Here is an 11,376-nt window from a genome sequence, read left to right as displayed (position 1 = left end):
GGATCAGACAACCTGCCTCTAACCTTACAGCATGTACCTCGCTGTTCACTCCAGAGTGACTGCTAATGACCAGAGATCAACATCAGTTATAAAATCTCTAGAGAAAAACAAGAGAGGAGAGAGGAGAGACCTGGGGGTGTGTGACTGCTCCCTAGTGGACAGAAGAGGCACTGCTATGAAATGCTCTTCCCCCCCACTGATCATGATCAAGCAGTGGGGAAAATACACCAACAATTACAGAAATAGCTAATTAAAGGCATACAAAAAAAATCAAGGCATTCTTACATGAGGACATTAATGACATTTATATTAATACAATCTCAAACAAGAGCGATTATAATAATATTCAGGAAAAGAGCACTACTTAAGACATTATAGCACGTTTGTTTACCATGAGAGTTAGGCACTATGCTGTATTCAGCTCTACAGAAACACACACTGACAGAGAGGCAGCGCTGTGTGTGTGTGTGTGTATGTGTGTGTGTGTTTAAATTCAGTCTAGACAGCATATCTATATTCCACACAGAAAAAGGCCATGAAGTGTATTTACAGGGTTAAAAGCCCTTGGGACTCTTCATCTCCTCTGGTCATATCATCTTATTCAGTCTATCAGAATATTGCTGCATGCGTGTCAAGACAAGAGATCACAGAGAAATATGACACAGGAGCAACCTTCAAACACACATCTATTCCCTAATACCTTCTATATTTCCTTAACTTTCTCCTTCTCTCTCTCCCCCCCCCCCCTCTCTCTCTCTCTCTCCCAGACAGACAGGATTTATCCGACTAGGCCAGCTGATCCTCATACGTCTTCCTGAAACAGTCTCCAGCAGGGAAGAAGTCCCAGCATCTCTCTTGATACATCTTCCACACATAAGACTCCTGTTGGAGGGAGCGAGAGAGAGGGAGTGAGGGAGAGGAGGACAGGGAGGGAAAAGAAAATAGGAAGATGATAAATGGGAGAAAATGGGAGACAGGAAGTGTTTAAAGACAAACAGACAGGCCAGACAGACAGCCAGACAGAGCCAGACAAACAGAGTGGAAGTGTTTACAGACAGACAGACAGACAGACAGACAGACAGACAGACAGACAGACAGACAGACAGACAGACAGACAGACAGACAGACAGACAGACAGACAGACAGACAGACAGACAGACAGACAGACAGACAGACAAACAGAGTGGAAGTGTTTAGAGACAGACAGACAGACAGACAGACAGACAGACAGACAGACAGACAGACAGACAGACAGACAGACAGACAGACAGACAGACAGAGCCAGACAAACAGAGTGGAAGTGTTTAGAGACAGACAGACAGACAGACAGACAGACAGACAGACAGACAGACAGACAGACAGACAGACAGACAGACAGACAGACAGACAGACAGACAGACAGACAGACAGAGCCAGACAAACAGAGTGGAAGTGTTTAGAGACAGACAGACAGACAGACAGACAGACAGACAGACAGACAGACAGACAGACAGACAGACAGACAGACAGACAGACAGACAGACAGACAGACAGACAGAGCCAGACAAACAGAGTGGAAGTGTTTAGAGACAGACAGACAGACAGACAGACAGACAGACAGACAGACAGACAGACAGACAGACAGACAGACAGACAGACAGACAGACAGACAGAGCCAGACAAACAGAGTGGAAGTGTTTAGAGACAGACAGACAGACAGACAGACAGACAGACAGACAGACAGACAGACAGACAGACAGACAGACAGACAGACAGACAGACAGACAGACAGAGCCAGACAAACAGAGTGGAAGTGTTTAGAGACAGACAGACAGACAGACAGACAGACAGACAGACAGACAGACAGACAGACAGACAGACAGACAGACAGAGCCAGACAAACAGAGTGGAAGTGTTTAGAGACAGACAGACAGACAGACAGACAGACAGACAGACAGACAGACAGACAGACAGACAGACAGACAGACAGACAGACAGACAGACAGACAGACAGACAGACAGACAGACAGACAGACAGACAGACAGACAGACTGTTAAGACATTGGCGCGGAGAACAGCACCAGGAATGGACGGTTTTCTATGTAACATTTTTGGGACAAAGTAGCGCCCCCTATTTACACAAATATCACTCAAGTAAGTGCTTCCTAGTTCCATGTATCAAACAGTTATTAAAGTTATATTAAAACCAGGAAAATCTGGAGTCCCCTGCTGATTACAGACCCATACGTCTAATAGAATGGTGAAAATCTGGAGTCCCCTGCTGATTACAGACCCATACGTCTAATAGAATGGTGAAAATCTGGAGTCCCCTGCTGATTACAGACCCATACGTCTAATAGAATGGTGAAAATCTGGAGTCCCCTGCTGATTACAGACCCATACGTCTAATAGAATGGTGAAAATCTGGAGTCCCCTGCTGATTACAGACCCATACGTCTAATAGAATGGTGAAAATCTGGAGTCCCCTGCTGATTACAGACCCATACGTCTAATAGAATGGTGAAAATCTGGAGTCCCCTGCTGATTACAGACCCATACGTCTAATAGAATGGTGAAAATCTGGAGTCCCCTGCTGATTACAGACCCATACGTCTAATAGAATGGTGAAAATCTGGAGTCCCCTGCTGATTACAGACCCATACGTCTAATAGAATGGTGAAAATCTGGAGTCCCCTGCTGATTACAGACCCATACGTCTAATAGAATGGTGAAAATCTGGAGTCCCCTGCTGATTACAGACCCATACGTCTAATAGAATGGTGAAAATCTGGAGTCCCCTGCTGATTACAGACCCATACGTCTAATAGAATGGTGAAAATCTGGAGTCCCCTGCTGATTACAGACCCATACGTCTAATAGAATGGTGAAAATCTGGAGTCCCCTGCTGATTACAGACCCATACGTCTAATAGAATGGTGAAAATCTGGAGTCCCCTGCTGATTACAGACCCATACGTCTAATAGAATGGTGAAAATCTGGAGTCCCCTGCTGATTACAGACCCATACGTCTAATAGAATGGTGAAAATCTGGAGTCCCCTGCTGATTACAGACCCATACGTCTAATAGAATGGTGAAAATCTGGAGTCCCCTGCTGATTACAGACCCATACGTCTAATAGAATGGTGAAAATCTGGAGTCCCCTGCTGATTACAGACCCATACGTCTAATAGAATGGTGAAAATCTTACCAGACTTGATACATACACTACATGACCAAAAGTATGTGGACACCTGCTCGTCGAACATCGCATTCCAAATTCGTGGGCATTAATATTGAGTTGGTCCCCCCCCCTTTGCTGCTATAACAGCCACCACTCTTCTGGGAAGTCATTAATATGGAGTTGGTCCTCCCTTTGCTGCTATAACAGCCTCCACTCTTCTGGGAAGGCTTTCCACTAGATGTTGGAACTTTGCTGCTATAACAGCCTCCACTCTTCTGGGAAGGCTTTCCACTAATTGTGGGAACATTGCTGCGGGGACTTGCTCCCATTCAGCCACAAGAGATTAGGCCTGGCTCGCAGTCGGCGTTCCAATTCATCCCAAAGGTGTTCGATGGGGTGGAGGTCCGGGCTCTTGGCAGTCCAGTCAAATTCTTCCACACTGATCTCGACAAACCATTTCTGTATGGACCTCGGTTTGTGCACGGGGCATTGTCATGCTGAAACAGGAAAGGTCCTTCCCCAAAGTGTTGCCACAAAGTTAGAAGCACAGAATCGTCTAGAATTTCATTATGTGCTGTAGAGTTAAGATTTCCCTTCACTGGAACTAAGAGGCCCGAACCATGAAAAACAGTCCAGACCATTATTCCTCCTCCACCAAACTTTACAGTTGGCATTATGCATTCGGGCAGGTAGCGTTCTCCTGCCCCCCCCCCCCCCCCCCCAAACCCAGATTCATCACACACAGAGAACGTGTTTCCACTGCTCCAGAGTCCAATGGCGACGAGTTTTACACCACTTCAGCCGACGCTTGGCATTGCACATGGTGATCTTAAGCTTGTGTGCGGCTGCTCGGCCACGGAAACCCATTTCATGAAGCTCCCGACTAACAGTTATTGTGCTGATGTTGCTTCCAGAGGCAGTTTGGAACTCGGTAGTGAGCGTTGCAACCGAGGACAGACGATTTTTACACTTCACAATAACAGCACTTACAGTTGACCAGGGCAGCTTTAGCAGGGAAACTAACTTGTTGGAAAGGTGGCATCCTATGAAAGTCACTGAGCTCTTCAGTAAGGCCACTCTACTGCCAATGTTTGTCTATGGAGATTGCGTGGCTGTGTGCTCAGCAACGGGTGTGCCTGAAATAGCCGAATCCAGTCATTTGAAGGGGTGTCCACATACTTTTGTATATATAGTGCATCAATCAAACAAGGTTTATTACAAATAGACACAAACAAATACAAGAACACGTTTCAGTGTAATATAATATGCTAAAAAAAATGATATAGATTTAGCAATAGTGGCCGTTGATGCCGAAAAGGCTTTTAACCGTCTTGAATGGCCTTTTCCATTCAAAACATTGGAAGCTTTCACATTTCCAGCTAAAATAATAAATACAATTAAAATATTAGCTACCTGCAGATTCATGCAGGGTAGTAACGTCATGAGTTGAGATTATGGTTCATTGTTTAGCTAGCTAGCTAGCTAGCTCACTACATGTCTTTACAAAAGACTCCACTATGCAAGTAACCATTTCAGTAGAATGTTAATGATGTCAGTGTGACAACTGTCGATAGACTTAGCCTGGTAAATTCGCTCTGGCTATCTACTCCGATTTCAGAGCCCTCTCGTCTGAGTGGGCCAGAGCGCTCTCGTCTGAGTGGGCCAGAGCCCTCTCGTCTGAGTGGGCCAGAGCCCTCTCGTCTGAGTGGGCCAGAGCCCTCTCGTCTGAGTGGGCCAGAGCGCTCTCGTGGGCCAGAGCCCTCTCGTCTGAGTGGGCCAGAGCCCTCTCGTCTGAGTGGGCCAGAGCGCTCTCGTCTGAGTGGGCCAGAGCCCTCTCGTCTGAGTGGGCCAGAGCCCTCTCGTCTGAGTGGGCCAGAGCGCTCTCCTCTGAGTGGGCCAGAGCGCTCTCCTCTGAGTGGGCCAGAGCGTTCTCGTCTGAGTGGGCCAGAGCCCTCTCGTCTGAGTGGGCCAGAGCCCTCTCGTCTGAGTGGGCCAGAGCGCTCTCGTCTGAGTGGGCCAGAGCCCTCTCGTCTGAGTGGGCCAGAGTCCTCTCGTCTGAGTGGGCCAGAGCGCTCTCGTCTGAGTGGGCCAGAGCGCTCTCCTCTGAGTGGGCCAGAGCCCTCTCGTCTGAGTGGGCCAGAGCCCTCTCGTCTGAGTGGGCCAGAGCCCTCTCGTCTGAGTGGGCCAGAGCCCTCTCGTCTGAGTGGGCCAGAGCGCTCTCCTCTGAGTGGGCCAGAGCCCTCTCGTCTGAGTGGGCCAGAGCCCTCTCGTCTGAGAGGGCCAGAGCCCTCTCGTCTGAGTGGGCCAGAGCGCTCTCGTCTGAGTGGGCCAGAGCCCTCTCGTCTGAGTGGGCCAGAGCGCTCTCGTCTGAGTGGGCCAGAGCCCTCTCGTCTGAGTGGGCCAGAGCCCTCTCGTCTGAGTGGGCCAGAGCGCTCTCCTCTGAGTGGGCCAGAGCCCTCTCCTCTGAGTGGGCCAGAGCCCTCTCGTCTGAGTGGGCCAGAGCCCTCTCGTCTGAGTGGGCCAGATCCCTCTCGTCTGAGTGGGCCAGAGCGCTCTCGTCTGAGTGGGCCAGAGCGCAGAATAACTGATGAATTTACAAACGCTCAACATCCGTTGAATATGGACGGTGTCAGAAAACGTTGGCAAAATAGTTTTAATTGTTGCCAGCAGCACAGTTGCCGTCACCAACACTCTGGATAACATGAAAACAGCCTAACCAGCTCTGTTAGGGGGAGTAAAATGATCAGAGTGAGGTGTTCTCTCATTATGAAAACAGCCTAACCAGCTCTGCTAGGGGGAGTAACATGGTCAGAGTGGGGTGTTCTCTCATTATGAAAACAGCCTAACCAGCTCTGCTAGGGTGAGTAAAATGGTCAGAGTGAGGTGTTCTCTCATTTGTGTCTGGAAGTAGCTATTAGCTAGCCAACGTTAGCCAGTTAGCTTGGGTGCTTGACTGCTGTTAGGGCAGAACGCCTGGATCAACCCTTAAAGAGATGGGTGGGGCTAAAGCTTAAGAGGGTGTGAACAATGCTGAATGGGTGTAGACAAAGTAGGGCTCTCCAATAGTAGTACCAACATATTCAAAGGCCTTTTTTCTCAAAAGTGGGGTTACAAGTTAATCAACTTTCAAAGCACAATTACATTCCCATTGTTCCTCAACTGTAGTGTATGTAGTGTACAAAGTCTCTACTTCATCCAATGTAAAAACAGAATTTCAAATTTTGCTACATAAGACGGATTTGAGCCGGTCGGTCACGTTGACTCATTTCACAATGTTCAATGTCTGCTTTTTTTACCCATCTACCAATAAGTGTCCTTCTTTGCGAGGCATTGGAAAACCTCTCTGGTCTTTGTGGTTGAATCTGTGTTTGAAATCTACTGCTCGACTGAGGGAACTTACAGATAATGGTATGTGTTGGGTAGAGAAATTAGGTAGTCTTTCAAAAATCATGTTAAACACTATTATTGCACACAGCGTGAGTCAATGCAACTTATTATGTGACTTGTTAAACACATTTTTACTCCTGAACTTATTTAGACTTGACATAACAAAGGGGTTAAATACCTATTGACCTCAAGACATCATTATTTGTATGAATTTGTACACATTTCTAAAAACATAATTCCACTTTGACATTATGGGGTCTTGTGTGTAGGCCAGTGACACAAAATATTAATTTGATCAATTTTAAATGCAGGCTGTCACATCACAAAATGTGGAACAAAGGGGTATGAACACTTTCTGAAGACACTGTAGACAGACAGACAGACAGACAGACAGACAGACAGACAGACAGACAGACAGACAGACAGACAGACAGACAGACAGACAGACAGACAGACAGACAGACCTGTCCTGTGTGTTCCGTTTCATCTTTATTGATTAGGTACATCAGGAAGAACCTGCGGGGAGACGAGAGGAGGTGGGTGTCAGAATGTGACACGAGTCGACTCTCCTTCACACATAGGTGACACATAGATACTGTGACTTACATGTAGTTGGCTAAGTTATGCTCTTCCAAGGTGTGCGTTTCGAAGCCATGAGGAGTTGTATCAAAGTAGTCGCTACCGATACCACAGATGAAGCACTGAGTCTGTAGGGGGAAGAATCGGTTTAATAAAGAAATTATGAATAAAATAGTTAAATGTTTTCCCCTCATGTTAACAACCATGAGTCCAATCTCCTACAGTACTAGCACACTGTCCAGCCATCTGACTAACATATGATAGTACCAGCCATCTGTTCTAACATCTGATAGTACCAGCCATCTGTTCTAACATCTGATAGTACCAGCCATCTGACTAATATCTGATAGTACCAGCCATCTGTTCTAACATCTGATAGTACCAGCCATCTGTTCTAACATCTGATAGTACCAGCCATCTGACTAATATCTGATAGTACCAGCCACCTGTTCTAACATCTGATAGTTCCAGCCATCTGTTCTAACATCTGATAGTACCAGCCATCTGACTAATATCTGATAGTACCAGCCATCTGTATAATATCTGATAGTACCAGCCATCTGTTCTAACATCTGATAGTACCAGCCATCTGTTCTAATATCTGATAGTACCAGCCATCTGTTTAAAATCTGATAGTACCAGCCATCTGTTCTAATATCTGATAGTACCAGCCATCTGACTAACATCTGATAGTACCAGCCATCTGTCTAATATCTGATAGTACCAGCCATCTGACTAACATCTGATAGTACCAGCCATCTGACTAACATCTGATAGTACCAGCCATCTGACTAACATCTGATAGTACCAGCCATCTGTTCTAACATCTGATAGTACCAGCCATCTGTTCTAACATCTGATAGTACCAGCCATCTGTCTAATATCTGATAGTACCAGCCATCTGACTAACATCTGATAGTACCAGCCATCTGTCTAATATCTGATAGTACCAGCCATCTGACTAACTACTGATAGTACCAGCCATCTGTTTAACATCTGATAGTACCAGCCATCTGTCCTAACATCTGATAGTACCAGCCATCTGACTAACATCTGATAGTACCAGCCATCTGACTAACATCTGATAGTACCAGCCATCTGTTCTAATATCTGATAGTACCAGCCATCTGTTATAACATCTGATAGTACCAGCCATCTGACTAACATCTGATAGTACCAGCCATCTGTTCTAACATCTGATAGTACCAGCCATGTGATCTAACATCTGATAGTACCAGCCATCTGACTAACATCTGATAGTACCAGCCATCTGTCTAACTACTGATAGTACCAGCCATCTGTTCTAACATCTGATAGTACCAGCCATCTGTTCTAACATCTGATAGTACCAGCCATCTGTTCTAACATCTGATAGTACCAGCCATCTGTCTAATATCTGATAGTACCAGCCATCTGACTAACATCTGATAGTACCAGCCATCTGTCTAATATCTGATAGTACCAGCCATCTGACTAACTACTGATAGTACCAGCCATCTGTTTAACATCTGATAGTACCAGCCATCTGTCCTAACATCTGATAGTACCAGCCATCTGACTAACATCTGATAGTACCAGCCATCTGACTAACATCTGATAGTACCAGCCATCTGTTCTAATATCTGATAGTACCAGCCATCTGTTATAACATCTGATAGTACCAGCCATCTGACTAACATCTGATAGTACCAGCCATCTGTTCTAACATCTGATAGTACCAGCCATGTGATCTAACATCTGATAGTACCAGCCATCTGACTAACATCTGATAGTACCAGCCATCTGTCTAACTACTGATAGTACCAGCCATCTGTTCTAACATCTGATAGTACCAGCCATCTGTTCTAACATCTGATAGTACCAGCCATCTGTTCTAACATCTGATAGTACCAGCCATCTGTTCTAACATCTGATAGTACCAGCCATCTGTTCTAACATCTGATAGTACCAGCCATCTGACTAACATCTGATAGTACCAGCCATCTGACTAACATCTGATAGTACCAGCCATCTGTTCTAACATCTGATAGTACCAGCCATCTGTCTAACATCTGATAGTACCAGCCATCTGTTCTAACATCTGATAGTACCAGCCATCTGACTAACATCTGATAGTACCAGCCATCTGACTAACATCTGATAGTACCAGCCATCTGTTTAACATCTGATAGTACCAGCCATCTGACTAACATCTGATAGTACCAGCCATCTGTTATAACATCTGATAGTACCAGCCATGTGATCTTACCTCCATGTTCTCTCTGACCTGCTCCTGTTGGTCTCTCAGCTCGCCAAACGCATCAATGATCAGACCTGCAACACACACACACACACACACACACACACACACACACACACACACACACACACACACACACACACACACACACACACACAGACACACACACACACACACACACACACACACACACACACACACACACACACACACACACACACACACACACACACACACACACACACATCAGACCCAACTACTCCACACAAAACACATAAGCCCAGAACAGTGCAACCAAACATTATGAAGTCTACCGATGGTATCGGAGTAGGATACTTTCCCAAAGTTACACATTTTTAAATAATTCCCGTTAGAGGATTCCCAGTTGGAATAATCCTGCCCTGTTCACTCCTTCCTTATTCTGAGAATCCTCCAACTGGGAATCTTGAAAACCCTGGGGAAAAGTTTTCATAATTGTTGTTATTTATATTTCGAGACAGAGAAGTGTAAATGGATGAATACCCTGGATGATAGCCAGCAGGATGACGATTACGAAGAAGAAGAAGGTGATATCAAAGACGACACGGTAGAGCTCGTACTCATCGCCCGCCGGGTCCTCGATCTCGTCTCCTATACCCCCGCCGGCACGCACACCCACGTACATGTGGAACAGGTAACACTGACAGACAGAGAGTGGGAGGTAGAAAGAAGACGGTAGAGGGAGGGAGGGAGGGAGGTAGGGAGGGAGGGAGGGAGGTAGGGAGGGAGGTAGAAAGAAGGCGGTAGAGGGAGGGAGGGAGGGAGGTAGGGAGGGAGGGAGGGTGGGAGGTAGGGAGGGAGGTAGAAAGAAGGCGGTAGAGGGAGGGAGGGAGGTAGGGAGGTAGGGAGGGAGGTAGAAAGAAGGCGGTAGGGAGGGAGGGAGGGTGATTGAAGGTCAGTAACTCACAAATACATTTTCTAACTCGGCAAGTCAGTTAAGAACAAATTCTTATTTACAATGACGGCCTACCCCGGCCAAACCCAGACCAATTGTGCACCGCCCTATGGAACTCCCAATCACTGCAGGATGTGATACAGCCTGGATTCAAACCAGGAACTGTAGTGACACCTCTTGCACTGAGATGCAGTGCCTTAGACCGGTGCGCCACTCGGGAGCCCATAACTTTGGAGGACGATTGTTTCAGGTAATATCATCAGTAAAGCCACAGGAGATTTGACTCACGGTCATCATGTCATCACACTTCATGTCCGGTTCATCCTCGTCCTCGCTCATGTTGTAGAACTTCCTAAAGAAGTTGAAAGCCACGACGGTGTAGAGATACACCACCACAGCTAGTAGACCCACAGTCATCATCAGCTACAGAGGGAGAGAGAGAGATATAGGGAGGACTACAGTTAGATCTAGTATATTTATTCACACTCGTGGGTCTGATGGGAGAAACTACATTTGACTGGGTGGGTACCTGTTTGCCGTTGTGTGTGACGGAGGAGAGGATGGTGCGCAAATCTTTCACACCAACGGCGATGTCCATCAAGTGACAGGCGTAGAAGAAGTTGTTGAAGTGTCCCAGCAGAGACATGACCATGTACCAGACTAGATAGAGGAACGTCTAGAAGAGGGGGGCAATATCAGTATTAGAGTTGCGAAGCTACCGGTACTTTACCAAAGTTACTGGAATCTTCAGTGATGTTGGTAATTAACAGAAAGTCTATGGTAATCTATAGTTACTTTGGTAATTTATACTTGAATAACTTTTTAAAAAACATATTCACATAAATTATATTTTTTTTATATCTGAGTTCATGTTGTCCATGTGTTTCTAGTAGATAGACCATATGGTTCAAGAGAAAATAGCCTAATTAATGAAAAAAGCATCTTAAAACCTGTTTGGGCTCAAGGGGCAGTATTGAGTAGCCAGATAAAAGGTGCCCATTTCAAAAAGGCCTCGTACTCAATTCTTGCTCGTACAATATGCATATTATTATTACTATTGGATAGAAAACACTCTC

General features: G+C 45.9%; 1 protein-coding gene across 1 annotated transcript in view; it reads right to left on the bottom strand.

Annotated features, from left to right (window-relative positions):
- Nucleotides 1-786: 786 nt before the first annotated feature.
- LOC120039767 (ryanodine receptor 1-like) overlaps nucleotides 787-11,376 on the bottom strand; it is a 92,246-nt gene continuing 81,656 nt past the window's right edge. Inside the window, exons 29-35 of the mRNA XM_038985152.1 lie at nucleotides 10,830-10,976; nucleotides 10,589-10,723; nucleotides 9,889-10,045; nucleotides 9,376-9,440; nucleotides 7,155-7,255; nucleotides 7,013-7,064; nucleotides 787-882 (exon numbers count right to left, since the gene is read on the bottom strand). Coding sequence (XP_038841080.1) covers nucleotides 787-882; nucleotides 7,013-7,064; nucleotides 7,155-7,255; nucleotides 9,376-9,440; nucleotides 9,889-10,045; nucleotides 10,589-10,723; nucleotides 10,830-10,976 — 753 coding nt within the window. The remainder of the gene's footprint in view (nucleotides 883-7,012; nucleotides 7,065-7,154; nucleotides 7,256-9,375; nucleotides 9,441-9,888; nucleotides 10,046-10,588; nucleotides 10,724-10,829; nucleotides 10,977-11,376) is intronic.

Source organism: Salvelinus namaycush, unplaced genomic scaffold, assembly GCF_016432855.1.
Source record: "Salvelinus namaycush isolate Seneca unplaced genomic scaffold, SaNama_1.0 Scaffold299, whole genome shotgun sequence".
Taxonomy (NCBI): Eukaryota; Metazoa; Chordata; class Actinopteri; order Salmoniformes; family Salmonidae; genus Salvelinus; species Salvelinus namaycush.
The sequence above is the reverse complement of the archived record's forward strand: the minus strand, read 5'-3'. Positions and strand labels throughout refer to the sequence as shown.